This window comes from Pan troglodytes, chromosome 2 (genome assembly GCF_028858775.2).
Source record: "Pan troglodytes isolate AG18354 chromosome 2, NHGRI_mPanTro3-v2.0_pri, whole genome shotgun sequence".
NCBI classification, from domain to species: Eukaryota; Metazoa; Chordata; class Mammalia; order Primates; family Hominidae; genus Pan; species Pan troglodytes.
The window spans coordinates 129,643,956-129,671,390 of record NC_086015.1 but is presented as its reverse complement, the minus strand read 5'-3'; the positions used below and the strand labels follow the sequence as shown (position 1 = coordinate 129,671,390).

The 27,435-nt window shown below is 51.0% G+C and overlaps 1 protein-coding gene and 1 long non-coding RNA gene across 29 annotated transcripts in view; one reads left to right on the top strand and one right to left on the bottom strand.

The window, feature by feature from the left end:
- Window positions 1–262: 262 nt before the first annotated feature.
- Window positions 263–27,435, bottom strand: part of CFAP100 (cilia and flagella associated protein 100) — a 42,499-nt gene continuing 15,326 nt past the window's right edge. For 13 of the 28 annotated variants that reach the window (XM_516716.8, XM_054680955.2, XM_063807092.1 and 10 more), the window contains 14 exons: window positions 22,686–22,780; window positions 20,335–20,527; window positions 18,311–18,378; window positions 18,062–18,225; window positions 17,699–17,779; window positions 17,037–17,218; window positions 16,834–16,875; window positions 16,626–16,752; window positions 13,463–13,514; window positions 13,195–13,346; window positions 3,637–3,772; window positions 2,460–2,665; window positions 1,193–1,286; window positions 263–554 (listed from right to left, as the gene is read on the bottom strand). In XM_516716.8, the coding sequence (XP_516716.3) occupies window positions 441–554; window positions 1,193–1,286; window positions 2,460–2,665; window positions 3,637–3,772; window positions 13,195–13,346; window positions 13,463–13,514; window positions 16,626–16,752; window positions 16,834–16,875; window positions 17,037–17,218; window positions 17,699–17,779; window positions 18,062–18,225; window positions 18,311–18,378; window positions 20,335–20,527; window positions 22,686–22,780 (1,706 nt within the window). In that variant the 3' untranslated portion in view covers window positions 263–440. Of the gene's footprint in view, window positions 555–1,192; window positions 1,287–2,459; window positions 2,666–3,366; window positions 3,491–3,636; window positions 3,773–3,867; window positions 3,933–13,194; window positions 13,515–16,625; window positions 16,753–16,833; window positions 16,876–17,036; window positions 17,219–17,698; window positions 17,780–18,061; window positions 18,226–18,310; window positions 18,382–20,334; window positions 20,528–22,685; window positions 22,781–27,435 lie in introns of all 28 variants that reach the window. The other 15 variants (XM_063807084.1, XM_024355627.2, XM_063807083.1 and 12 more) reach the window with 5 other exon arrangements.
- Window positions 3,000–3,643, top strand: LOC104005730 (uncharacterized). Its single transcript, XR_008547077.2, has one exon. It is a non-coding gene; the product is annotated as an uncharacterized LOC104005730 (long non-coding RNA).

Sequence of the window (27,435 nt, the reverse complement as noted above, 5' to 3'; positions counted from 1 at the left end):
CAAGTAGCTACATATATGGCATTCAGCCCATTGTTTCTCCTTTAGTTGGTAGTGCTGGCCCTGCCATATACCTAGCTGCCTGCTTATATTTCTTTGGTCTTTGCACAGAGGCTGATCTCACACTACACTCAGCGTGGAATTAGCTTTTGTCTCGCAGAGCAGCTGTTTTAGATGGGAACCAAGGTGTCATGCTCTTGCCCTCAGGCATCTGCTTAGGGTTAAATGATGAACCGGCGGGGTGCTGAGATTTGGCAATGGTGGCTGCATCCTTAAGCAGGCCTTCAAGACCCCAGAGAGACATGAATTTATTCAGGTGAGGAAGGGAGCACACAGGAGACAGAGAGGACTCAGTTGGGCCACTCGAGACCCAGCCCAGTCTCTGCTTCCTCTGCCAACATCTTTGCTAAGCCTTCAGCCAGAACAGCTATGGTCTGCGAAGATTAAGTAAAGAAAAATAGCAGCTCCTCCTCCTCCTTGTCCATCAGTGTGTGCTCAGACTGTTGTTTGATCCTGTGGGCTGGGGGTCGTGAGCGGCATACCAGTGTCCTGCCTCTCTGCAGGGGAAACAAGCCCAGTGAGCCTTGCTGTCTAGTGAGCCGTATGCCCATATACCCCTGCCCCTGGTGCAGGGAGAGGCCCAGCAGCTCCAGTCAGCTCCAGGCCACTCTGGTCAGCCCTGCAGGCTGAGGGCTGGAGTTAACTCTGAAATAACTGGGGGTGTGAGTCTGCCTGGCATTTATCAAGCCTGGTCTCTGGAGCACCACCTATTAGATGTGGGGGCAGAGGGACCTGCTTCCTGTTGCCAGGGTCAGAAGGCAGGAAGGGTGGGGGCCTTGGGACACAGCAGTAGGGGGACCCCAGTGACGGGCAGTGAGCAGGGCTTGGGGTCTGGCCGGAGTGTGGGTAGGGTGGTGGCACCCTGCTCCTGAGCAGAGTGTACCTGGCTGGGGTGGGTGGGCATGGCTGAACCAGGCTCAGCCTGGCATGGGCCATGGGCTGGAAGCCTGGGGAAGAGCCCCCTGCAGGAAGCAGGTCCTGGGAGAGGCCTTGCTCCGAAGGCAGCCTGTCTCCCTCAGAGCCTCATTGAATGCCTTCAGAGTGGTAGCATCAGGGGCTTGGGCTGCAGGACCTCAGCTGCCATGCTGTCTTGGGACCCCCTCCAGCAGAGACCCCCCAAGGCGACCCTGCCTACCTTCTTCTTGATCTCAGCCTGGGCGCGCGCCCGGGCCCGCTGCAGATGCTCCTCCTGTAGGATCTTTTGCATCTGGAGCTTCTCTTCTCGAAGTCTGGGTGGCAAGAAATGACATTGAAAACTGGGGGGACCTGGAAGGTGTTGTGTAATCTCCACACGGAGTCCCCAGGCCAGGCCGTGTCCTCCCTCAAGAAAACTCCCAGCTCCTCTTCACCTCTTTTGCCAGGTCAAGGCCTCAATACCTATCCACAGCCAAAGCACCGCTGCTTTTGGCCAAGGTGGCCTAGGCCCAGAGGAGGACAACCAGGGCCCTGCTGCTCCGAGGCCCTGGCTCTGGCCTCCTGCAAGGGCTGAATCTAAGGTTCATCCAGCAGACCCCTCCCAGAGGCACATTTCTCTGAATCTACACCCATGGCCTGATCTGTGCACCTGTGGCCTCCCTTGCCACCATGAAGGCCAGCATCCCCCTGGGGCGAGAGTCCTGTCTCCTTCCTATATATACTCTCAGTCATGAAAGCCTGGTCTAGTGCCCACTCTGAGCAGGGTACCAGGGACCCAGAGGAGAAGCCCCTGTGCTTGGGGGGACGGATGGATGTTTGCAGATTGCGCTGTCTCAGAGCCCTGCACGGGGTGGATGAACCGGGCTGCCCACAGGCCAGGGAAGCCACAACCCCCATCTACCTTGGGTTCAGGCTGGTGTCCCGACAGATAGCAAGCTGCTGCCCATCTGCCCCCCTCCACTCCCCTCTGAGCTGAAACTCCCAAGGCTCTCTGAGCCTCTGCACTTTGTCTTCCGCTCCAGCAACACTGCTGTAGCCATGCCTTCTCTCCTGGGTGCTGGCAGCTGCCCTTGCCCTCAGCCTCCAGCCCCTCCAGTCCAGCCCCAGAGGGAAGAATCTAACCACACCCTACCTGGCCATGTTTGCCCCACTGCTTAAAGCCCTCCACTGCTGTTCCATGTATTTGAGGCTGACCGTGCTAGCCACACTCTAAGCTCCAGCTCTTCTATCTTCTAGACCCTGTCCCTCCCTGAGCCTCCTGGCCACATCGAGTCACTGTCGTTTGCTCTAGGAAGCTTTCCCTAACCACCCCCCACTTGACTGTGATGCCCCTCTAGATCCCCCCAAGACGTGGGCTTTTGTCTCTCATAGCACAGAGCAGGAGGGGTCTGTCTCCTGGGAGTGCTTTGAGGGTGGGGCCTGTATGTGCCCTCTGCCCTCAGGGCCAGCCAGGACACAGCAGCTGGCAGGGAGAGCCTAGAGCTCACCTGATGCGCCGCTCCTTCTCCTTTGCCCTCTCGGCCTGCTCGATCTTGACCTGGGGCACGTGCTCCAGGTTCTCTAGCAGCTCATCCAGCTGGTGCTCAATGATGCTCAGCATCTGCACGGTGCCCAGGTTGGCCTCCTGCTGGGTGCCGGTGCAGTGCTGGTACACATCCAGCACCTTGCAGTTCAGGCTCTCTAGCAGCTTATCCTGTGGAGGAGGTGGCTTCCAGCAGGGTGCTGGCAGGCGGAAACCCACCCCCATGCCAGTGCCTTCAGCGGTGGCCTGCTGACCTCCCAGGGTGGGGGCCACCGCTTGGCACACAGTGGGAGCTCTGAGAACATGGGCTAAAACAGAACTTGGGGAACTGGCTTTTCTTGGCCAGAGCAGCCTATCCCCCGGGCCCCCTGGAGTCAGCCAGATCCCTGGTTCCAGCCCCTCTCCCAGCTGCCTCTGGTGAGCCAACGGGGCCCAGTCCCCTCCTCCAGGGAACCCTGCACCCTGGGCACCCCACAGGGCTATGTCTTCTCTGAGACTGTTCTGACACTTAGAAAACAGATAACAGCCCCTCCATGTGGGCTATATGAGGAGAGAGGAGCAGCAGGCAGGCAGCTCAGCCCAGCCTGGGCACAGCCAGTGCCCATGGATTCTGGCTGTATCGGGAGCGCTGTCTTGCTCATGGCTGCGTCCCACACCCTTGGCCCTGTGCCTGGCACACAGCAGGCACTTGACAGTAGGAAGCCATCCCATGCCCGGGGTGGCCCCAGGCTGTCAGGTTGGGAGTGGGCTGAGCCTTTGTCTGGGTCCTGGCTTCTGCTGCTCAGAACACCACTGGCTTTCTCTTCTCTCCCAATTCTCTCACCCTCTCAGCCTGGCTTGAGGACACGCCTCTTCCCCCCCTTCAGGATCACCTTGCCAGACACAATATATGTGTTTAAGAAGCAGACACATTTGTTGAATAAAAGAATGAAGCAATGGATGAGGCGTGGGGGCAACCAAGCTGGCTGGCACAGGCATCAATACATGTGGTGGCTCCTGGAGGGAGGCAGGGCAAGGGCAGCTGCAGGGCACTCACCCGGGCCTTGTCCTCCATCTTCCCAAGGGCTGTCAGTGCTCCTCCAGTGGGTGCCCAAGGGTCCCTCCTTACCCTGGGCCTCTGGTCACCTTGATCCCCAGCCTACCTGCTGATCGCCCTTGTACTCGCCGAAGTGGAAGACTCGGGCTTTGAGCTCCAGCTCAGCTGCTGTGTCCTCCTCCTTGGTGATGGACATCATCATTGTGGTGACCCACTGCTTCAGCTGGTTGACCTCCCTGTCCCTGGAAGAGGGGAAAACCGGCAGGGCATCAGTCACTCAGCACAGCCCTGGGCACATCGCTTCTCTGAGCCTGTCTGTACAGTGCTTTGCCCCTACCAGCTGTCCTGAGGGCTGAAGGATCATGGGTGCCAAGTCTCTGCATGCCCAGGGGGTCAGAAATGCTGGTAGAATGTAGGGGAAAATGTAAAATATTTAACAATCAACATTAAAGAAAATAAACAGCTTCATTGAGGCATAATTCACAGACAATAAAATTAGCATAACCATCATAAAATATACAAGTCAGTAATTTTTTATATATTCAAGGAGTTTACACAACCATGACCATAATCTAATTTTAGAACATTTTCATCACCCTGTGTCCATTAACAGTCACTCCTCATTGTCCCCTCTATCCTTTGGTCTTAAGCCACCATGAATCTACTTTGTGTCTACCCTGAACACTTCATAAAAATGGAGTCACACAACATGTTTTCTTTTGTGACTCGCTGCTTTCACCCAGCATATTTTCAAGGTCCCTCCATGTTGCAGCATGTGTCAGCACTTCATTTCTTTTTATAGCTGAGTAATCTTCCATTGCATACGTAGGCCACACTTTGTTGATCCATTCATCCATTGATGGGCATTTGGGTTGTTTCCACCTTTTGGCTCCTGGGAATATTGCTGCTATGAACATTCATGTGCAGGTTTTTGTGAGGACATGTTTTCAGTTCTCTCGAATATATATCTAGGAGCAGAATTTCAACATTCACCTTTCTTTTTTCCTTTTTTTTTTTTTTTTGAGACGGAGTCTTGCTCAGTCGCCCAGGCTGGATGGAGTGCAGTGGCACAATCTCGGCTCACTGCAAGCTCCGCCTCCCGGGTTCACACCATTCTCCTGCCTCAGCCTCCTGAGTAGCTGGAACTATAGGCACCCGCCACCACGCCCGGCTAATTTTTGTATTTTCAGTAGAGACGGGGTTTCACTGTGTTAGCCAGGATGGTCTCGATCTCCTGACCTTGTGATCCTCCCGCCTCAGCCTCCCAAAATGCTGGGATTACAGGTGTGAGCCACTGCGCCCGGCCTCAACATTCACCTTTCAAGTGAAATAAGAAACAGATGCACAAGGGACATACTGCTCAGAGTTGGTCCTCAGACATCCTGGGCATCACCTGCAAGTGTGTCAGAAATGCAGAGTCTTAGGCCTTGACCCATGCCTATTGAATCAGAAACTTCATTTTAAGATCCCTGGGGGATTCAAGTGCACATAAAGTCTGAGAAGCACTTCAGTATAGGGAAAGTGATCTGTTTTCTTCAACAAATGGATGGCAAGGGGGAAAACAGAAAGGAAACCTATAGATTGATTTTATTGATAGAAGATTTTATAGATAGATTGATTGATTTTATAGATAGAAGAATTTAACGATACAACCAGAGGAATAGCATCAGCAAGATGGTGGAATAGGGGGTCCTCAGCTCTTGTCCTTCCACAGAAACACTAATTTGACAACCATCCATGGATGAAAATGTCTTTGTCAGAGCTCCAGAATTCAAGGGAGAGGTTATAGCACCCAGTGGTGCATAAAAACAGAGAAAAGCCATAGAGAGTGAGAGAATAGTTTCATTCTCCCTATGTCACCTCTCCCCCAGGCCATGGCAGTGCTGAAAGAGATCTCATTGGCCTGCAGTTTCTCCTGTTGGGGGAAGGAGAAAGCAAGGTGGAACCCCCAGGTTTCCATTCATTTTGGGGTATTTCCCAAGAGGCCCATTTCTCTCTCATCTCTGCTGGAGCCCTGGTGTAACTGTCATGGATGGATCACCTCGAGGGCAGCTAGGAACAAATAAAAGGCACAGGGACTGATAGCACCCAGTGTGCAGACCTCACCTGTCTGTAGGCCCTGTGCAGACCTCACCTGTCTGTAGACCCACCACAGTAGGCCCCACCCACCTTGGACCCTGGCAGTAGGCCCTGCCCACAGACCCCACCAGCCAACACATGGAGAATCTCTGGCTGAGCTCTCTGGCTTTCTCCTTTGGCTTTCCTTGCTGAAGCCAGTCCCTAAAGACTGAAAGAAGCAAGTCCTTCTTCAAATGTGCAGATAGCAATGCAAGGCCACAAGGATCATGAAAAATCAGGGAAACATGACACCACAAAAGGAACCTGATAAGCCTCCAGTTATTGACCCTAAAGAAATAAAGATCTACAATCTGCCTGAAAAAGAATTCAAAATAATTGTCTTATAGACTCCCAGTGAACTGTAAGACAACACAGATAGGCAACTAAACAAAATCAGGAAAACAATATAAGGTCAACAAAGAAATAGAAACCATAAAAAAAAAAACCCAGAAATTATTGAGCTAAGAATGCAATGACTGAACCAAAAATTTCAATAGAGAGCTGTAACAGCAGACTAGATCAAGCAGAAGAAAGAATCAGTGAACTCAGAGATAGGTCACATGAAATTAGCCAGCTAGAGGAGCAAAAGGGCAAAAAAATGAAAAAGAGAAAAAAGCTTATGGGGCTTACAGACATCATCAACTGAAACAGTATATGCATTTTAAGAGTTCAAGGAAAAGGAGAGAGAGAAAGGGCAAAGTATTTTTTATTTTTATTTTTATTGATACATAAGGTACATATTTTTGGAGTACCTGTGGTAATACATTCATATAATTTATAAGATCAAATCAGTGTAATTGGGATGTCCATCACTTTAAATATTTGTCTTTATACTAGAAACATTCAAATTATTCTCTTCTAGCTGTTTTAAAGTATACAATAGATTACTTTAGACTACAGTCATGCCACTAATGTATCAAACACTAAATCTTATTTCTTCTATCCAACTTTACATTTGTACCTAATAATCAAGAGAACTTACTTAAAGAAATAATGGCTGAAATTTTCCCATGTCTGGAGAGGAAAATAGATATCCAGATTCATGAAGTCTAAAGATTCCCAAATAAGTAGAAGCTAAGAGATCTACTTTGGGACATATTATAATGAAATTATCTAGAGTCAAAGATAAAAAGATTTTGATAGCAAGAGAAAAGTGACTTATCATGTACAACAACTGCTCTAAGATGATCAGTATATTTCTCACCAGAAATCTTGCAGATCAGGAGAAAACGGGTTGATATATTTAAAGTACTGAAAGAAAAAAATGGCTAAAAAGAATACTATACGCAGGAAAACTATCCTTTAAAAATGAAGAGGAGATAAAGACTTTCCCAAACAAAACCTGAAGGAGGTGGTCACCCAGGATACTTGCCTTAGAGAAGTGCTAAAGAGAGTTCTACAAGTTGAAACAAAAAGTTACTAAATACCAACACGAAAGCATACAAAAGTATAAATCTCACTGGTAAATGTAACATCACAAAAAAATGGTTACATTCAGAGGTTTCTGTATGCAATTGAAGTAAATTTGTTATCAGCTTGAAATAGACTATTATAAGATGCTCAATGTAAGTCTCATGGTAAGTACAAAAAAAAACCTACAGTAGATACAAAAGAAGATAAAGAGAAAAGAATCAAAGCAGATCACTGAAAAACAAAAACATCAAACCCAAAAGAAAGCAGAAGAGGAAGAACAAGAGAGCTGTGAAACAGACAGAAAAAATGAACAAAATGGCAGCAGTAATATAGACAAAATAGACTTTAAGTCAAAAACTGTCACAAGAGGCAGAGAAAAGAAGATTAACATAAAATCAGAAATTAAAGAGACATTACAATTGATGCACAAAAAGAAAAAGAAACATAAGGAGCTATTAGACAATCCAGAAAAAACAATGGATAAATTCCTAGAAACATACAACCTACCAAGACTGAATCAAGAAGAAATAGTCTTAACAGATCAATAACAAATAGGGAGATTGACATAGTAATCAAAACGCTCCTAACAAATAAAAGCACAGGACCTCATGGTGTCATGGGTGACTTCTACCAAACATTTAAAGAATTAACAGTAATCCTTTCTTTTTTTTTTGGATGGAGATGCACTCTATCACCCAGGCTGGAGTGCTGTGGCGCAATCTTGGCTCACTGCAGCCTCCACCTCCTGGATTCAAGCAATTCTCCTGCTTCAGCCTCCCAAGTAGCTGGAACTACAGGCATGCACAACCACACCTGGCTCATTTTTTTGTGTTTTTAGTAAAGACAGGGTTTCACTATGTTGGCCAGGCTGGTCTCGAACTCCTGACCTCAGATGATCCACCTACCTCGGCCTCCCAAAGTGCTGGGATTACAGGCGTGAGCCACCACACCCAGCCAGCAATCCTTTTTAAACTCTTCCAGAAACGGAAGAGGAGGGAACATTTCCAAGCTCATTCTATGAAGCCAGTATCACCTCGATAGCAAAGACAGACACCACTAGAAAAGGAAACTTAGACCAATATCCCCTATGAACGTAGATGCAAAAATCATCCCAAAACTATCAAATAGAATTCAACAGTGCATTAAAACGATCAAACACACCTCACCCTAACACATGCACAGCCTCTCCCACTATCAACATCCCCCTCCAGAGTAGCACATTTGATACAATCAGTGAACCTTCCTGGACACATTATCACCCACAGTCCAGACTTTACATGCAGGTTCCCTCTTGGTACTGTGTATTCTATGGGTTTGGACAAATGTATTATATAATGATATGTATCCATCATTATAGCATCATACACAGTGTTTTCATTGCCCTGCAAATGCTGTGTGCTTTCTCTCTCTTTATCCCTCTCTCCCTCTAAGTCCCTGGTAACCACTGATTCTTTTAGTTTCCCTACAGTTATGCCTTCTCCAGAATATCATAGAGTTGGAATCATACAGGGTATAGCCTTTCCAGGCTGAGTAATTCACTTAGTAATATGCATTTAAGGTTCTTCCATGTCTTGTCATGACCTGATAGCTCATTTCCTTTTAGCACTGAAAAATATTCCATTTTCTGGAGGTACCACAGTTTAATGATTAATATTGTTTGGATCTGTGTCCCTGCCCAAATCTCATGTTCAATTGTAATCCCCAGTGTTGGAGGTGGGGCCTGGTGGGAGGTGATTGGATTATGGGGGCAGTTTCTCATGAATGGTTTAGCACCATCCCTTTGGTACTGTTCTCCTGATAGGAGTGACTTCTCATGAGATCTGGTTGTTTAAAAGTGTGTGGCACCTCCCCACTCCCATTCTCTTGCTGCTGCTCCAGCCATGTAAGATGTGCCTTCACCTTCTGCTATGACTATAAGTTCCCTGAGGCCTCTCCAGAAGCTGAGCAGCTGCCAGCATCATGCTTCCTGTACATCATCATATGCCCAGGAGTCACAAATTAAAACAAAATACCACTACACATCTATTGGAATGGCCAGATCCAAAATACTAACAACACCTAATGCTGGCAAGGATTTGGAGCAAGAGGAAGTCTCATTCATTGCTAGTGGGAATGGAAAGTGGTACAGACACCTTGGAAGACAGTTTGTCAATTTCTTACAAAACTAAACATACTTGTACTATATGATCTAGAAATTGTGCTTTCTAGTATTTACCCAAATGAGTTGAAAACCTACGTCCACACACAAAAAAATCTGCACATGGATGAGCCATACAGACACGGCACTGAGGGAAAGAGACCAGATACCAGTGAAAACCTACTATATTATTATTATCTTGAAGTTCTAGAACCAGCTACTTTGGTTATCCATTGCTCCGCAACAGGTTACACATAACATGCATTTATTACCTTAGAGTGTATGGTACTTATGTGGGTCAATTGCTGGGCTCTCTATTCTATTCCAATTATCTATTTCACTATTCTTTCACCGGTACCAAACACCATCTTCATTACTGTAGTTTTATTAAGTCTTGAGGTTGGGTAGTGTCAGTCACCCAGTTTTCTTGTTCATCTTCAGTGCTGTGTTGGCTATTCTGGGTATTTTGACTCTTCATATAAACTCCAGAATCAGTTTGTCAGTAACTACAAAGTAACTTCTTGGATTTTCATTGGGATTGCATTGAAGTTATAGATCAAGTGGGAAGAATGACATCTTGACAATACTGAGCCTTCCTATCCCTGAACATGGAATATCTCTCTATTTATTCTCCTTTGATTTCATCAGAGTTTTACAGATTTCCTCATATAGATCTTGCATGTTTTGTTAGATTTATACCTAAGTACTTCATTTCAGAGGGTGCTAATGTAAATGGTATTGTGTGTTTAATTTTGAAGTCCACTTGCACATTACTGGTATATGAGAAAGCCATTGACTTTTGTATGTTAATCTTGTATCCTGCAACCTTGCTTCTTGCTATAACAGCTTATTAGTTCCAAGAGCTTTTTATTTTTTATTATTTATTTATTTATTGAGACGGAGTCTTCCTCTGTCACCAGGCTGGAGTGCAGTGGTGCGATCTCAGCTCACTGCAACCTCCACCTCCCAAGTTCAAGTGATTCCCCTGCCTCAGCCTCCCAAGTAGCTGGGATTACAGGCACGCACCACCACGCCCAGCTAATTTTTTGTATTTTAGTAGAGACGGGGTTTTACCATGTTGGCCAAGATGGTCTTGATCTCCTGACCTCATGGTCTGCCTGCCTCAGCCTCCCAAAGTGCTGGGATTACAGGCATGAGCCATTGCACCCGGCCTTTTTTTTTTTTTTTTTAAGACGGGGTCTCACTGTGTCACCCAGGGTGGAGTATAGTGGCATGATCATGGCTCACTGCACTCCTGGGCTCAAGTGATCCTTGCACCTCAGCCTGCCAAGTAGCTAGGACTTCAGATGTGTGCCACCATGCCTAGCTAAGTTTTTTATTTTTTCTAGCAATATGGTCTCACTATGTTGCCCAGGCTGGTCTCGATCTCTTGGCCTCAAGTGATCTTCCTGCCTTGGCCTGCCAAAGTGCTGAAATTACAGGCATGAGCCACTGCACTTGGCCATCAGGAGCTTTTTGTTGATTGTTTTGAATTTTCTACATAGACATTCATGTCATCTGTGAACAAGGACAGTTTTATTTCTTCCAATCTATATACATTTTATTTTTCTTGTCTTATTACATTAGCTAAGACTTCCAATACAATATTGAAAAGCAGTAGTGAGAGAAGACCTCTTTGCCTTATTTCTGATCTCATGAGAAAGCTTCTAGTTGTTGCTTTTTTTTTCATTAGGTAAGATGTTAGCTGTAGGATTTTTGTGTTCTTTATCAAAATTGAGGAAATTCCCTTCTATTCCACATTTTCTGAAAGCTTTTATTATGAGTGGATGTTGGATTGTGTTCAGTGCTATTTCTTATGATCATATCATGTGACTTTTCTTATTTAACATGTGGATATGACAGATTGTTAAGTTTTGAATGTTGAACCAGCCCTGCATACCTAGGATAAATCCCATTTGGTTGTGGTATATACTTCTTTTCATATACTGTTGGATTCAATTTGCTAATATTTTGTTGAGGATTTTTGCATCTATGTTGAGGATATTGGTGTCTACTTTTCCTTTCTTGTAATACCTTTGTCTAGTTTTGGTATTAGGGTCATACTGGCTTCATAGAATGGGTTAGGAAGTACTCCCTCTGCTCCTATCTTCTGAAAAGTGATTGTAGAGAATTGGTGTAATTTCTTCCTTAGATGAAATTCTTCCTTTGTAGAATTCACCAGCAAACCCATCTGGGCCTGGGGCTTTCCCTTTTGGAAGGCTATTATTTATTTAATTTGTTTAATGGAATAGGCCTATTAGGATTGTCTATTTGTTTTATATATTTTTAAGACTATATTTTGATTTTTTTTCTGAGAAAAGATGGCTGAGTTCATGGAAGTTAAATACACATGGGCTCTGACTCCCCTGGAAACAAAGTATGGGTGCTCTCAGGGATGGCTTGGCTGGCTGAAGACCAGCTTTGGGATGTCACATCCAGCATTCTGCTATGAGGTTTACGTTTGCATGCATGTGTTGGAGGAGGAACCTGTCTTCTTGCCCAATTATCTGGAAAGCTGGAGCCTGTCCACCTCTCCCCAGCTCATCTTCCTCTGTGTCTGTCACCTCCCAGCTTTCCAGGGCACATAGTCTTGCCTGAGGCTGGGGATTTCAGGTCATTATGGGGACTCTTTGCCATACTGCACCAACGGGACATGGGTGCTCAGGAGCATGGTTCCCCCATGGGACACTTAAGCCTCAGTGGGCTCCCACCTCAGTGCCTTTGCACCTGCTGTTCCCGCTGCCTGGGACCCTCTTTGCCCAGCCTGTGTGGATGGCTTTCCTCCCACTCCTCAGGAAGTTTCCTGACACCTCCTGGAAGCCTTCCCTACCCCTCCCATCTGCTGTCACCCTCCATTTTAGCCCTCTTTCTCAAATTGCTTTATTTTCCCCCTAGAACACATCAGTATCCACAAGTCACATCTGTGGATCTGTTTGTTGTATCTGCTGCCATTAAGGTCAGCTGCATGAGGGCAGGGCCTTGCTTTATCCTTGCAGAGCTTAGACCCAGGCCTGACCCAGAACGGATGCACAGGCAGTGTGTGGGGAGTGAGCAGAGGATTCCCTGCTCTGGACATGCCTCACCAGTGCCTCAGGCTGACCCTGCCCTGCCCAGTTCTCCTGGAGGCAGGTACCCTGCAGGGGACTGAGTGGCCACACCCAGCAGGAGGGACCATAATAGCCTCAAGTGGGCTCCAGGTGAGAGCTGGGCAGCCACCTGACTTCTCCTGCTGCCTCTCTGGCTGGAACTGGGAGGGCAGGATTTCCCCAAGGCCCTAGCCACTTTGCCATGCTGGACAAGCTGTGTTTTAGGCCTGTCCCCAGAGACCCCAGTCCTGGGTGGCCAGATGGCCCTCACCCATCCCTGCCCGTCTCAGCCCCACCTAGCCCCAGCCTGCAGGATGGCACAACTCGCCATGCCCATGTCCTCCTGCTCAGGGCTGCACCCACTCCCGTCCCCGTTAAGCTGCTGAACAACAGCAGGGGACACACTTCACAGCAGCCCACAGGTGGCTTGGCCTTCCCCAGTTCTGTGCCGCGAACACCCGCTCAGTGGTCTACGAAATATGAAGCAGCAGCAGCTTCCAGGCCCTTCTGAGCAAATGACTGCTTTCGGTGCCTGTGTGAAGCATGTTAGTGCTGCCATGAACTGGGGGGTCAGGGTCGCTGTGGACCTCCAGCCACTCCAAGGGCCTCCCAGGAGCTTGGCAGCAGCAGAAGGCGCCTAGGGCAGAAGGTCCTTGGAGAGGCCTGGCTCTAGCCATGGGCTGCTTCAGGGTGGGCACGGGTGCCTGGGCCCTGCCCACCCCCAGCTCCACCACCCTCTCTCCAGGATCCGGCCCACAAACGGAGCTTCGCTCGGAGCTTTTCAGACAACCTGGACCAGGCCAGGGCCACGGACGGGTGTGGGCTGTTTCCCCAACTTGGCTCCCAGTGCTAGGGGGATCCCAGGATGAGAGCGGCAGGGAGCCCCCACTGGCCACCGCATGGCACCTACATGCGGATCTGGGTGTGTTTCAGGGTGTGGCTCAGCTCCTCCAGGGTCTTCTCCGTCTCCTGGCTGTTCTGGATCAGCGACAGGTTCTGCTCCTCCAGCTCTCGGAAGACATCCAGGAGCTGCTGGGGCTCAGTGAAGTACAGCTGTGGTTCCTGCAACCCACAGGTTTTGGCAGGGACTGGACAGGGACAGAGCCAGAGGGGCAGGGGTGGGGGCAGGGAAAGAGAGGGGCGACTTCTGAATTCCAGCCCAGCACTGGGCCATTCACCTCCCCATCGCTGTCGGTGTCCTCCTGCGTGGGGGGGATGGGAGAGTTCGACCTGCGAAGAGATGGCAGGGTCGGGACTCTGGGACCAGCCTGAGCAGACAGGAGCCAGGGGAGGGGGCACAGAGGTCTTGAAGGCGTTGGCGGCATCCCCATCCCTCCTCTCCCAGCTGCCCACAAGTTGCCCAGAGGGCAGCACCAGCTTCCTCACAGTCCCCAGCTGCCACACTGCAGCCAGGGGATAGTTTCAATCCACTCATTTTCCCAAGGCCGTAGCCACTTTGACATGCTGGACAAACCATGTTCCAGACCTGTCCCCAGAGGCCCCAGTCCTGGGTGGCCAGATGGCCCTCACCCATCCCAGCCCCACTGCACTTAGAATAAAACCTGCTCTCCTCTTGGGTCATGCCAGGCAGCCCTCCCAGCACTCACCTTGCCTCCCCTTTCCCAGCCCCTCTGCCCTGCCTGGCCAGGTCCCATCTCTCTAGGTGCTGCCCTACCCCAGGCCTCTGCACCTGCGGCTCCGCTGCTGGGGCTGCCCCTCCTCCCTCACCCTCGTTTACTGAGTGCCACCTTTGAGGCCTTTCCTGCCCTGCCTCCCCCATCTAGGGTCAGTCTTGGCCCCTGTCCTGGGGGTCCCACTCACAGCAATAGAGGGACTCTCAGGGCTGCCTCCAGGTGATCCTGAGTGCCCAGGGGCAAGGTCTGTCCTGGACCAGTGGAGAGGGGCTGGGAACAAGCTGTGTGAGCTTTAAGCACTCAGTGTGGGCCCCAGAAGGCCCCACTCGATGGGGACCTCACCTCCACTGACTTCCAAACCTGCCCTCCCAGCCTGCTCCACCCAGGGCCTCACCTAGGATCTGCAGGTCCTGCTGACTGAGGTGGGGGGGCTGCGCTGGCTTGCCCCAGGCACCTCAGGGACCTAAGCTTGGGCTTGGAGATGCCAGCCCCTGATCCCCAGAAGCAGAGAGGCATCAGGGCAAGGTCCTGTGGGACTCTGACAGCAGATCCAGGAGGGCTTCCCAGGAGAGGCTGTGATGATAACTACAGCACTCGCCAGACCCACGCCTCACACTGCACACCGATGCCCATTTTACAGATGAGAGAGCCGGCTGCCTGCAGGGCGCTGCTGGTCCATACGATGCCTTTCTGATAATCCACCCTCCAGATGGATGTAGCCTGGGTCAGGGAGCCTGACCTGGCGGTTGGTGGGCATGGGCTGGACTTCAGCCCCCATGTTCCCTCTTGGCTGAGTGAGTGCCTTATATAGCTCACAACCTGCCCAGCTATACTCAGTGGCCCTGGTCACCTGGCAAATAGATGGAGGGGCCAGGATTGAAACCCAGGACAGTGTGATCCCCGACTCTGTTCTCAAGTCTCCCAAGTCAGGGCCTGTCTGGTAGGGGGCAGTCCATGGCTGAGGGGGCCCTAGGCGGAGCAGGCTGCCCTGCATACATTAGAACCTCTGCTCCTCAACGCAGAACTGGAAATGTCCCCCCGCCAGCAGGGCGTCATGGCGGGCAACGTTAACAGCAGCCTGTGCGTGGTGCAGCAGCATGCCCCAGTGGTGGCTGGTCTTCACCACAAGGCATGGCCACACTGGGCAGAAAGGAAAGCCAGCTTGGGTCCTCTTCCAACTGGAGAAGCATCAGTTTGGGCCATGGGAGGCTGATGTTGGGGCTACCCATCTGGGTGTGGAGTTCAGGAATAGGCAGTCGTGGAGAGGGGAAGACAGAGGGTGGAGAGCAGAAGGGCTGAGCAGCAGATAAAGGCCCCGTGGAGGAGAGTGGGTTGCCACAGACACAGGGCCCGGGCAGGGATGTAGGGAGCAGCCCTGAGCCCTACAGTGCCCACTTTTCTCCATCCCTGCTTCTGCCACCCTTACCCAAGCCGATAAAAAGCATCAGCTTCCAGAAGAAAACACAGGAGAATATTTTAGTGACTGTGATGTTGGCAAATATTTCTTAAGCAGGGCCCCAAATTCACCAATTATAAAATTAAAGATTGGTAAATTTGGCTTCACTAAAATTAAGAATTCCTGTTCTTCAAAAGACAATAGTAAACAGAAATAAGGTGGCCAGGTGTAGTGGCTCACGCCTGTAATCCCAGCACTTTGGGAGGCTGAGGCGGGTGGATCACCTGAGGTCAGGAGTTTGAGACCAGCCTGCCCAACATGGCAAAACCCCGTCTCTACTAAAAATACAAAAAATTAGCCGGGCGTGGTGGCACATGCCTGTAATCCCAGCTACTCAGGAGGCTGAGACAAGAGAATCGCTTGAACCTGGGAGGCGGAGGTTGCGGTGAGCTGAGATCACACCACTGCACTCCAGCCTGAGCAAGAAGAGCAAAACTCCATCTCAAAATAAATAAATAAATAGAAATAAGGCAAGATGCAAACTGGAAGAAGATATGTGTACCACACCACACCGGGCTGGTCCCCAGAATACATAGAGAACCAATAGGTAACCATAAGAACCAGGCCAATAATCCAACAAAAAATGTACAGAAATCAGACATTTCACAAAAAAATGACACCTGAACGGCCAATAAGTATGAAATGTATTCAGATTTGTCATCAGGAAAATGTCCTGATAACCATATGAGACCACCTCACCCATGTAGTGACCGTGACTGATGTTCTGTGCTTTGATGCTTTTGACACCTGTGGCCTTGCCAAGCCTGGAGGGACCACCTCTCTCAGGGTCCACCAATCCATGGAGACAGAAAATGACTCACCCTGGGCTCTGAGCTTGCCCTCAGCTCACCTTTCAAATGCAAACCACCCAATCCACTGTCCACACCCCAGCCAGATCATCTATCAGACTTTCACACTCAGGACCTATCCCCCCAGGGCCAGGACCAGACAACCAGGGGCAGGCCTTTGTCCAAGAGCCCCAAAATTATTCAAAAACAAATCAGCCCTACACCTGCTCACCTGCCTCAACCTTAATTCCCATGGGAACCACAATGGAAACTCCTGCCCACAGGTCCTACTCCCTCTGCCTCCTGGCCGGCCTGGGACGTCCCTGTCTGGCCCTTCTTGGAGTAGGGACTGTGAGTAACACACTTTCTTTTCTGTGGCACTCAGACCTGACTACACATGGGTGCCACAAGGGAGGGCTCGCCGCTAGGCCTCAGCCCCTCCCAACCACCCGAGCCCACTCACCCTCTGGAGTCGCCACCGCTGGACTCGCTGGGCTGGCTGCCTTGCTGGGGGCTGCTCAGGTAAGACAGGCTCCGCCCCAGCCGCATCGTCTGCAGAAACCTCCAGGGCTTCTTTGTGCCCTGACCCTCTGGAGAAAGCAGAGGAATAGTTTCCGAGCCCTGTGCAGGGCAGAGCCAGGCTCCTCCTCAGGCTGGGGGCGGCAGCTCACCTTTGGCCCACATGGAGCTCGCCTTGCCCTTGATCCCTGGTCCTGCAGGAAGCAAAGGGGGGGCCCCGATGGCCTCAGCTGCAGCCAAGCTTCAGCAACGCCATGTGGCCCAGATGCCTGCAGGTAACCTGCCAGCTGGGCTCAGGGTCGCAGTGGGCCACTGGCAGAGCCCACCTGGGAACCCACATTCTCTTTTCTGCTACCTTTGTCCCCTGGTGTGGAGTTAACACTGCTCTCTTTGGAAGCCTCAGAGACCTCCTTGGCCTTTTTGAGAAACGAGTGTTTCTTTTCCTGTTCTTCAAGCCACTCCTTGGGCGACAGCTTGTATAGGAAATCCTTATAGACCTTGTAATGCTTCAGAGTGTCTTCAAATCTGGAGATCTCACTACACCGGGGCGGGGTGAGGGTGTGGGAAGGAGGAGGTCAGCCTCTGCCACAACGAGGTCCCCATGCCGGGGCCACCCCTCCATCCTGGCCAAGTCTGTGTGGGCTCCTTGTTTTCCTTGAGAAAAGGTGCAGGAATGCCACATGCTGGAAGACGGGCACCCACCCTGCAACAAGCAGAGTCACAGTCCTTTGTGACTTGCAAGTTCCTCTCCACCCTGGAGACTACACCTCTCTCAGGCTGTAGCTGGGCAAGCCTTTGAGCCAAGCTGCCAACCTCCAAGTGGAAGCCTTGAGAGTCACTGAATCTCTCTTGGTCTCACTCCCCTCGTCTATAAATGGGCAACAGCCTCATGGAAGCAGAGTCCCTGGGAGGTAAAGCCATGAGGTTCACATGGTGCTAGGCTTCCCTTGGCCAGGCAAAATGACTGAGGGACCAGGAGGTGGGCCAGCCAATGGCCAGCATGCCCTCTGACCTCACCTTTTGATATTAACAATCTGGGTGGTGAGGTCCCGGATCTCAAGGACCTTCTCTGTCTTGGCTTTGGTCTCCTTCTCGGCCCTAGGGGTTGGGCGGTGGGGAGGAGGGATGGGGGCAAGGGGCCAGGGGTGAGCACACCACCCACAGGCCCCAGGGCTGGGCCCGGCTCCGGACAGGGCTGGAGAGCCACACAGTTAAGCCTTTTGACTGTAGTGTCCCCTGCCCTTGGCTCCCGACCGGCCCTGGTGCTTCCAGAGGAGTTGCAGGGGCTGGGGGCAGAGGCTGGATAAGTGGGTGTGCACAGGCTCAGGGACAGTGGGGGTTTGGCATTGCCCAGCCAGCCCCTCGGGCCTGCAGGCTCACGCTCTCATGGCCTGCACGGAGCTGCAGTCATTCTCCCTGACGAACTCGTCGAACAAGGCGGCGGCCTTCTCCAGGGACTTCTCGGCCCGCTCCAGCCTGGCCTCCTCTTTGGTCGCTAGCGTCTCCAGCCGCTGGATCTCTCTCCGCTTGACATCCAGGGCATACTGGGGGCCAGCAGAGTGGGGTCATGGTGCCTGGCCCGGGCCAGCCACTGCTGGCATCCATCGCTCTGGGGGCCACGGGACCTACCTGGAGGAGGAACATTTGCCGCTTCTGCTTAATGTAGCCACTCATGTTCTCAGGCTCCACATTCTTTTCTGCTGGAAGAAGAGGGAGGTGAGCAGGAGCGGGAAGCCCAGGCTGAGGAGGGGCCTGGCAGGTCTGCAGAGGAGGCTTCCACCGGCTGCTGGGCACTGCTTTGCGTCCACGCCCAGGTGACTACCGGGACCATGGAAGGTAGTGTTCTTGTCCTCTGTCTCCACAAAAAGAGAGAAGGCTCTGCCTGAAATGTTATATTCTCCATGGCCAGAGTCCGGCCAGGTGGGAAGTCCTTACTGTGTCTGACTTGCGCCTCTCTTGCTGTAGCACTCACTTGCAGTAAGGCTCTGGACACCCCACCTGGGAAATTTCACCCAGCTGGACTTAATAGCCACAGGCCTTCTAGCCAGGACCTGAATGGGGATGAGGACAGAAAAATGGGGAGCCATAATTGCTACTTGGGGCACCTAAGCCCCCCGAGCAAACTGGGCAGAGGCTGAGTCTACACTGCCAGGGTTTAAACCAGACAGGAGGAAGTTGAGGTGGACGTCTGGACAAGCTTCAGGAGAGCACGCAGAAGGACAGTGAGGCTGGGGCCAAGGGCCACAGGGGCCCCTTTCCCTGGCCTTCCTGGCATGGAAGTTGTAGGCTGTCTCTGATTTGGGAGCTGTGGAAAGGACCTGGAAACCATGGGGCTCTCTGGCCCTGTCCCTCACACCCTTTCCTCTCCAGGAGCAGAGCCCTGCTTTGGCTGGTGCAAGAGCTCTGTTCCCAGAGTCCAGATCCCGGCAGAGGCCCTGGCTGGGCCTCCCTGGGTAGCCACGGAGATGTCCCTACCCCTGCAGGAGACCCAGCTCCTCGCTGGGAGTCATAGTCCCGCCTCCCCAGTCACTTGCCTCTCCTCCAGGTCTTGGGAATAAGGGTGGAGGCAGGAAAAAGAACAGGCCATGCTGTCTCCCCGTCTAACCCCCATTCCCCCTGCCTGCCCCTCCAACTGTGGGGCCTAAACGCCCCCACAAGCTCAGGGCGCCACTCCCCAGGTGGCGGCTGGAGGCCCTTGTGTGTTTCAGAGTCACATGGTACACCTCTAATCCCCTGTGCGCCAGGACTCTGATCTGACTGACTGCTTCTAACTTTGTAATATACTTCATCATCTGGGTTGGTAGAATATTAATACATATTCAGTACTTAAGATTTCCACCGCTCACACACATACATAGTTCTTTCTTACTACAGCCAATGTATTAGCACATTCAATCCCCACAATCCATGAGGCTGGTACTGTTATCAGCCAGGAAAGGAAACTGAGCTGCAAAGGGCTCAGGTGACCTGGGTATGACCACAAAGCTGTGAAATGCTGCAGCTGCCACGGAAGCCAGGAAACCTAGGTCCAGCTCCATGCTCTTTCTTAGGAACCGCCCACTTCTACGATGTGCAGCCTGCGCCCACTGTACACTGCCCACCTTCCGAATCACGCAATACAGCAGCCTCCCTTATCCAGGAGCCTGTGTTCCAAGACCCCCAGGGGATGCCTGAACCCTACCCTATAGACACTAAGTTTTTTCCCACACATAGCTACCTATGATGAAGTTGTTTTATTTATGAATTAGGCACAGTAAAAGATAAACAATAACGACTAATAAAAATAGAACAATTATAACAATATACCGTAATAAAAGTTAGGCAAATGGTCTCTTTCTCAAAATATCTTGCTGTATTGTACTCACCTACTTTCAGCTCCGGCAACTGAAGCCAAGGAAAGAGAAACCAAGGATAAGGTGGGGAACTATTCTATTAGGATTGAAAAGCTCTTAGGTTTGCAATCCTGGAATAGAGCTTTGGGACCCCCCTGGAGAGGCCAAACACAGAAAGGGCAGGCCTTTCCGAAGCACTTGAAAAGCACTTCCCATCTGTGCAAGACGAGTGGCACGGAGGTTCCAGGCGCGCCCCCTGAGCTGCGGTTGTGGGACGCCACTGGCCCAGGTCCCCCCCGCCCCGCGCCGGAGGGGACGCACCTTTGGTCAAGGTGAGCTTCCAGGTCGTGTAGTCGCGGAAGGCGCGCTGATGCTCGGCCTCGGCGCGCGCCTCCAGGTCCTCCTGCTTGTCCTCCAGCTGCAGCTGCCGCCGCAGGCTGGTGTGCTTAGCCGACACTTTCGAGGAGTAGGTCATCTTCTGGTGCACCCGCATCGTCTTCTGCTGCTGCCGTTCCTGGGGGCGTCGGGCCAAGTCGGGCGGGGCCCAGGCTCCCCACCCGCGTCCAGGCCTCCCCGCGCGGTTCCCCATTCCTAGGGACGCGCGGACCTGAGGCCGGGGACGCGGGTTTGCGCGCGAGGACGCGGGGGCCTGAACACTGCTGTCCCGGGCTGAGAGCCAAGCAGGCAGGGCAGCTGTTGGGGAGGCCATTTGCCCCCGAGAAGGGCGCCAGTCAGGGTCCCTAGGTCAAACACAGGCTGCCCGGTCAGATGAGCACTCCAGACCCACAGAGGGGGCACGCTTACCCGAAAAGATGATGTCTCATTTTCTCCGAAATCCACATTTAAGTGAGAGCCGTATATTTTGATGACCAACCCAGGGGCAGGGAACCTAGAGGCTCTGGGGTTCCCGAAGACTACGACTGTGTAGTGGGTGTAGCCTAGCTGGAAGGTCACCGTTGGTGGCCATCTCCACCTGCTCTCCACCCCACTCCAGCTCCTGTGCGGCCTGGGGGTGGCTTCCAGCCAGCCCTCCCTTGGGAGAAATCTTTCGGAGGAGCGGGAAGGCAGGACTCACCTCCCCACACCCCGACCCCGCCCCGTGTCCCTCTTGCTGTCCTGTTCTCACAGTGGGGACATCCCCTGCCAGCTCCACACCCCCTCCCACTTTTCTGCACCGGCCCTGGGAGTCTCTTCACGTAGACTTTCTGGGGTCACTTCCGCTTCCTGCTGGGACCTACCAGGTACACAAACGGCATCTAAGAACCCAGGCAAATGGGTCCAGCCTGAGGCCCCTGGAATGCACGTCCCCATCACTGCAGTCAGGAAAATGTCACCTACTATATCCTCAGGGTACAAGGTGGCCTTTAGAAGACATTGGGCAGCTGACTGAGGGCAGGGCCAGACTGAGGGGGACCCTGTCGGGAGGGGGAGGTTGTGAGTGGTGGATGCTGGGTAGGGGAGGGTATAAGTGGGAGAGCCTGCCGGGTAGGGGAGGTTGTGAGTGGGAGACCCTGCTGGGTGGGGGAGGGTTTGAGTGGGGGACCCTGTTGGGTGGGGGAGGGTATGGTTTGGTGATCCTGTTGGGTGGGTGAGGTTGGGGTTCGGTGACCCTGTTGGGTGGGTGAAGATGGCGTTTGGTGACCCTGTTGGGTGTGGTGGAGAGTGTGTTGGGTGAGACTCTTAGTGGAAGGTGGGGGAGGCCTCGAGCTAGGCTGGGCTTGAGTGTAGAGGAAAACCGAACGCCTCATTGGAGAAGATACAGTAGGGTGGCCAAGGCGTGGGTCAGAGAGTCTCTGGGTCTCAGCCGGTCTAGGAATCACAGCCCACAGGCCCAGCCCTGGTCTCTGATGGGGAGGCCTGGGCAGGGCTGAAGCCTGTGCATCTCCACCCATGCCCTACAGATGCCAGTGTAGCTGTTGCTGCCTTGGGAACCACAGCTGTGAGGAATCTCAGAGACGCTGAGCCCTGAATCAGGGCGAGGTGATGGAGTCTGTGGGGCAGCCCAGGTGCGACCCTGGGAAGGCTGCCATGCCTGGCACGTGGGGCAGGGCTGGGTGCCCAAGGCAGCAAGATTGGGCTGTCCCCACTCAGGGCTCACAGCTCTCAGGGCTGGGAAAGCAAGAGGACAGGCTGGGGTGAAGATGGGGCAAGAGTGGGGTCGGTGCTGGCCCAGGGACCCTAGGCACCCGGGGGAGCACGTGTGTGCGTGCCGTGGGCGACTGTGTGTGGGTCTGACCTGCAGGGGTCCAGCCAGAGGGACGGCACAAGGCCTGAGCAGCAGGGGGTGCCTGTGGGATGGGAGAGGGCCTGTGAGGGCTGAGCTGGGCCTTGGAGGACCCGGAGAGTGTCAGGAGAGGATGGCGTTTCACGCAGGCAGCAGTGGAAGTGGCGGCGAGGTGGCTGAGGCTGTTGCCACGGCAGCCCAAGAAGTCTATCTGACCAAGACCCAAGAAGAGTGGTGACAGACAGGGGAAGATGGGTGGGATGCTGTGAGTCCTGAGAGCCAGGTAAGGTTTCCAGCTGATTTTATAGGAAGTGGTGAGCTATTGACTATTCTGGAATGAGAAGGACCTGAGGAAAGTGCTCCTCTGAGAAGGGCAATGCGGCCACTCCAGGAAGCAGTGGGAGCAGGGAAGCTCCCGGAGGTGCTGGCGTCTGTCCTGGATACTCACGGCGAGAGCCTTATTCCGCTCCTGATCTCTGAGCAAGAAGAAATCCACATCCCCAGATAAGTGGAAAGGGTTCGCTGAAGGGTCAGGACCATGTTCTGGAAAGGGAGACACCTCTCTGGAAAGGGGAGCCAGCTCTTCCAGGTGGTGGTCTCTGTCTCTGGGGCCCCACTGCCTTCCCAGCCCAGCATGGAAAAGCATGAGTGAGTGGGAAGGTTCCTCTGGATCCAGCTGTGGCTAAAGTCCAACCCTGGACCTTCCACCTCCAGCAAGGCACCTCTGTAGTTTAACCTGGTTCAAGTTGGGCTTCTGTCCCTGGCCCCTGAAAGAGAGCTCGTGAGCACAGCCTTGTCTCACACGTCTGCCCTCAGCCAGCCCTCACTGCAGGCCTCTGGAGTCTCCCTTATGGAGAAGGGAGGCTGAGCCTGCTGTTTGTTAGTGATGGGCCTGGTGACCAGGGTCTGCTGACACTGAACTCATGGCCCTTGCTGTGGGCCTCCAGGTGAACTTGCATCTGTCTTTTCAGGCCTCTCCAGTCCTCCCAGGGAAGGCCAAGAACAAAGTGCTTCAGGCCTGGGGAGGGACCAGAGGCCCAGAGAGGGGCTTGTGAAGGTTTGCTTTGCAGGGTGGACTCTTGTCCCGCTCCTAATTCTACACACTGACTGCAATTCAGAGACGGAGCTGATGCCAGCAGCCTCCCTGTGAGCCTCAAGCAGCCAAGAAGTCAGGTGGAGAGGGTAAACTGAGCACATGGGCTGCCTTCCCCACCAGCCCAACCCCAACCCCCGAGAAATGTTAGAAAATAAATTTAAAACTCTAGGACAGCTCTGGAAGACAGGGAGGGTGACTCTGGTGTCACAGAAGTTCTGGGAGAGGGCAGGCAGGTGGGATGGGGTAAGGAGGCGCAGCCTGGCACAGCTGCGGGGACAAGGGCATGGAGGGCAGTGTGAGGCTCCAAGGCTCTGGGTGGCAGACACTGGGACACAAGCAGCTGGTGGAGGAACTGCCAGGCACCCGCTTCACCTCCCCAGTCTGCACTCGCTCTCCCTTCTGCTTCTGTCTAGCAACTCAACCAGGGCAGAGGTGTTTGCCCTCAATTAGGAATCATGGGACCTGGTGCTTGATCAGAGGGGCAGAGAAGTAAAATTCTTTATGCTCCCAAACTGGTGATGAACACGCATGGGCGGCCCATCCCATGTCCCCATCACAAAAGCAAATGGATAGCTAGCAAGCGCCCAGCACTTGCCATGGGCCAGACTGGGGACTTCCTGTGATTTAATGTTCCTGACCACCCAAGGAGGTGGGAATCATGGTTACTCCCATTTTACCTGTGAGGAACTGAGGCTCAGAGCAGTCAGATACTCTGCCAAGGTCCCATAGCTGTAAGTAGCTATGGGGAGACTGGCTTAAGAAGTCAGACACTGCACCTGCAGTCCGGTGACTTGGGAGTGGTCAGAATTCATGTGAAGATGATTGATGTGTTTAGGTGAAGATGAGCCCACCCCAAAAATGGCAGTCATTTGAGGCTAATCATTCCAAAAATGCAGAGTTGGTTGAATATTTTTAAGCCAATCAATGTAATACCTTCCATTAACAGAACAAAGAAGGAAATGATATAATCATTTCAAGAGATGCAGTAAAATTATTTGATAAAATTCAAAGCTTATTTTTGAATAAAACTCTTAGCAACTAGGAATAGAAGGGAACCCCCCAATCTGATAAAGGGTATTATGCTTTGGTCGAGTAACAGCCCCCAAAGATGCCCGTGCCCTAATCCCCAAACCTGTGATAGTGTCACCTTCTATGGCGAAAGGGCCTTTGCAGATGTGATTGAGCTAAGGATCCTGAGGTGGGGAAACTGTCCCGGCATGTCCAGGTGGGCCCAGTGTAACCACGGGGGTCCTTGTAATTGGGAGGCAGGAGGGTTGGGGCAGAACAAGGAGTGCAGGAAGAGAAGCCAAGGTGGAGTGATGCGATAGAAACACACGGAAATAAATAATCTGCTCTTGAATGACATCTGGGTTAACAAGGAAATCAAAATGGAAATTTAAAAATTCTTTGAATTGAATGATAATAATGAGATAAGTTATCAAAACCTCCAGGACACAGAAAAGCGGTCCCAAGAGGAAAGTTCATAGTGTTAAATGCCTGCATCAGAAAGTCTGAGAGAGCACAAACTGACAACCTCATGTCACACCTCAAGGAACTAGGGAAACAAGAGCAAACTAAATCCAAACCCAGCAGAAGAAAAAAAAATAGCAAATATCAGAGCAGAACTAAATGAAATTGAAACAAAAGAAATACAAAGGATAAATGAAACAAAAACCTGGTTCTTTGAAAAAATAAAATCTGTGTAGACCACTCACAAGATTAACCAAGAGAAGAAGAGAGAAGATCCAAATAAACTCAATTAGAAATGAAACTGGAGATATTCATCCACCACCACAGAAATACAAAAGATCATTTGAGACTACTACGAACATGTATGTGCACAAACAAAACCCAGAGGAAACTGGTAAATTCCTGGAAACACACAACTCTCCTAGATTAAATCAGGAAGAAATAGAAACCCTGAATAGACCAATAACAAGTAGCGAGATTGAATCCATAATTTAAAAATTGCCAACAAAAAAAAGCCCAAAAGCAGATGGATTCACAGCTGAATACTACCAGACATTCAAAGAAGAATTGGTACCAATCCTACTAAAACTATTCCAAAATATTGAGAAAGAAGAGATCCTCATAGAATGAAGCCAGTATCACCCTGATACCAAAACCAGGAAAGGACACGACCAAAAAAAAAAAAAAAAAAAAAAAAAAAAAAAACCAACAACAAAAAAAACTACAGACCAATTTCCCTGATGAACATAGATGCAAAAATCCTCAACAAAACATTAGCTAACTGAATCCAACAGCACATCAGAAAGATAATTCATCGTGATCAAGTGGGTTCCATCCCAGGGATGCAGGGATGGTTCAGCATACAGAAGTCAATACATGTGATACATCACATAAGCAGAATTAAAACAAAAACCATATGAGCATATCAAAAGATGCAGAAAAAGCATTCGACAATATTCAGCACCCCTTTATGATAAAAACTCTCAACAAACTGTGCTGCTACCTTCGAAGACAGAGTGAGAGGCTTGAGCCAAGTGATGTGGGCAGCCACCTCTAAAGGCTGGAAAAGGCAGGAAGATGGATTTTTCTCCCAGCCTCCAGGAGGAAGGCAGCCCTGCCAATGCTTTGGTTTAGTCCTGTAAGACTTCTGACTTCCAGAACTGTAAGATGAGCTATTTGTGCTGCTCAAAGCCTTTGAGTTTGTGGTGATTTGTCATAGCAGCAATAGGAAATAAATACAGATATCTACAAGAAACCTGCAGATGACATACTGAATGTCCCTCCACCCATGTAGGATCAGACCAGGAGCAAGGCAAGGATGCCTGCTCTTTACATTGCTATTCTGCATTAAAATGAGGGTCCTCACTGGGAGAGTGATTCAAGAAAAAGAAATAAAAAGGCTGGACAGGGTAGCTCATGCCTGGAATGCCAGCACTTTGGGAGGCTGAGTGGGAGGATCACTTGAACCCAGGAGGTCAAGGCTGCAGTGAGCCGAGATGGCACCACTGCACTCCAGCCTGAGTGACAGAGTGAGACCCTGTTTCAAAAGAAAAAAAAAAGAAAGGCAGAAAAGGTATAAGGATCACAAAGGAAGAGAAAATAATGCCATTCAAGGTGACATGATTGTATAGTAGAAAACCCAAAGGAATCTATAAATGAAATGGTTACGATTAGGTCAATTAAGATGTGGTTTGTAGGTCTTATTGTGAAAGTAAAACAAAAAGTTGTAGAAGACACAATCAGAGGATATCATGACCTTGGGGGTCACTAAAGAGTTTTAAAATAAGACACTAAAAGCCATAATGAAGAAACGATTGAGCTGCATGAAACTGAACTACACTAAACTTAGGAACTTTTTTTTTTGAGACGGAGTCTCGCTCTTTTGCCCAGACTGGAGTGCAGTAGCAAGATCTTGGCTCACTGCAACCTCCGTCTCCTGGGTTCAAGCAATTCTCCTGTCTCAGCCTCCCGAGTAGCTGGGACTACAGGCTCCCAACATCATGCCCAGCTAATTTTTATACTTTTAGTAGAGACGAGGTTTCATCATATTGTTCAGGCTGGTCTCGAACTCCTGACCTCAGGTAATCCACCCGCCTTGGCCTCCCAAAGTGCTGGGATTACAGGGGTGAGCCACTGTGCCCAGCCAGGAACTTTTTATTGGTGCCTTTTAGCACCACTCAGAGAGTGAAAGGCAGTCCCAGGAGTGGGAGAAGATATCCGTCATACTCAGAACTAGCAAATGACTTCTATCCAGTAAAGAGCTCCAAGAAATCGTTAAAATAAACAGGCAATGCAACAAACAAGTGGGCAGAAGATGGAAACAGGTACGTCCCAACACAGAATCATCAAATGGCCCAGAACTATATGAAAAGGCAATTGCTCTTCTGGGTTACCAGGAAATATGAGATACTAACATATACCCAGAGGACAAAGTCATATTAAAAGGATCGATGGTGTACCAAGTTGGAGAGGACACAGAGCAACTGGAAGTCATATGCCTGTTGGTGGGACTGTGAATTGGTACAGTCCCTCTGGAAAACTTCATTTATCCACTAAAGTTAAACACACGACCAGCAATTCCACTCTTGGGTGTGTACCCAGGAGACGCAAGTGCTTATGTCCCCAAAGTGAC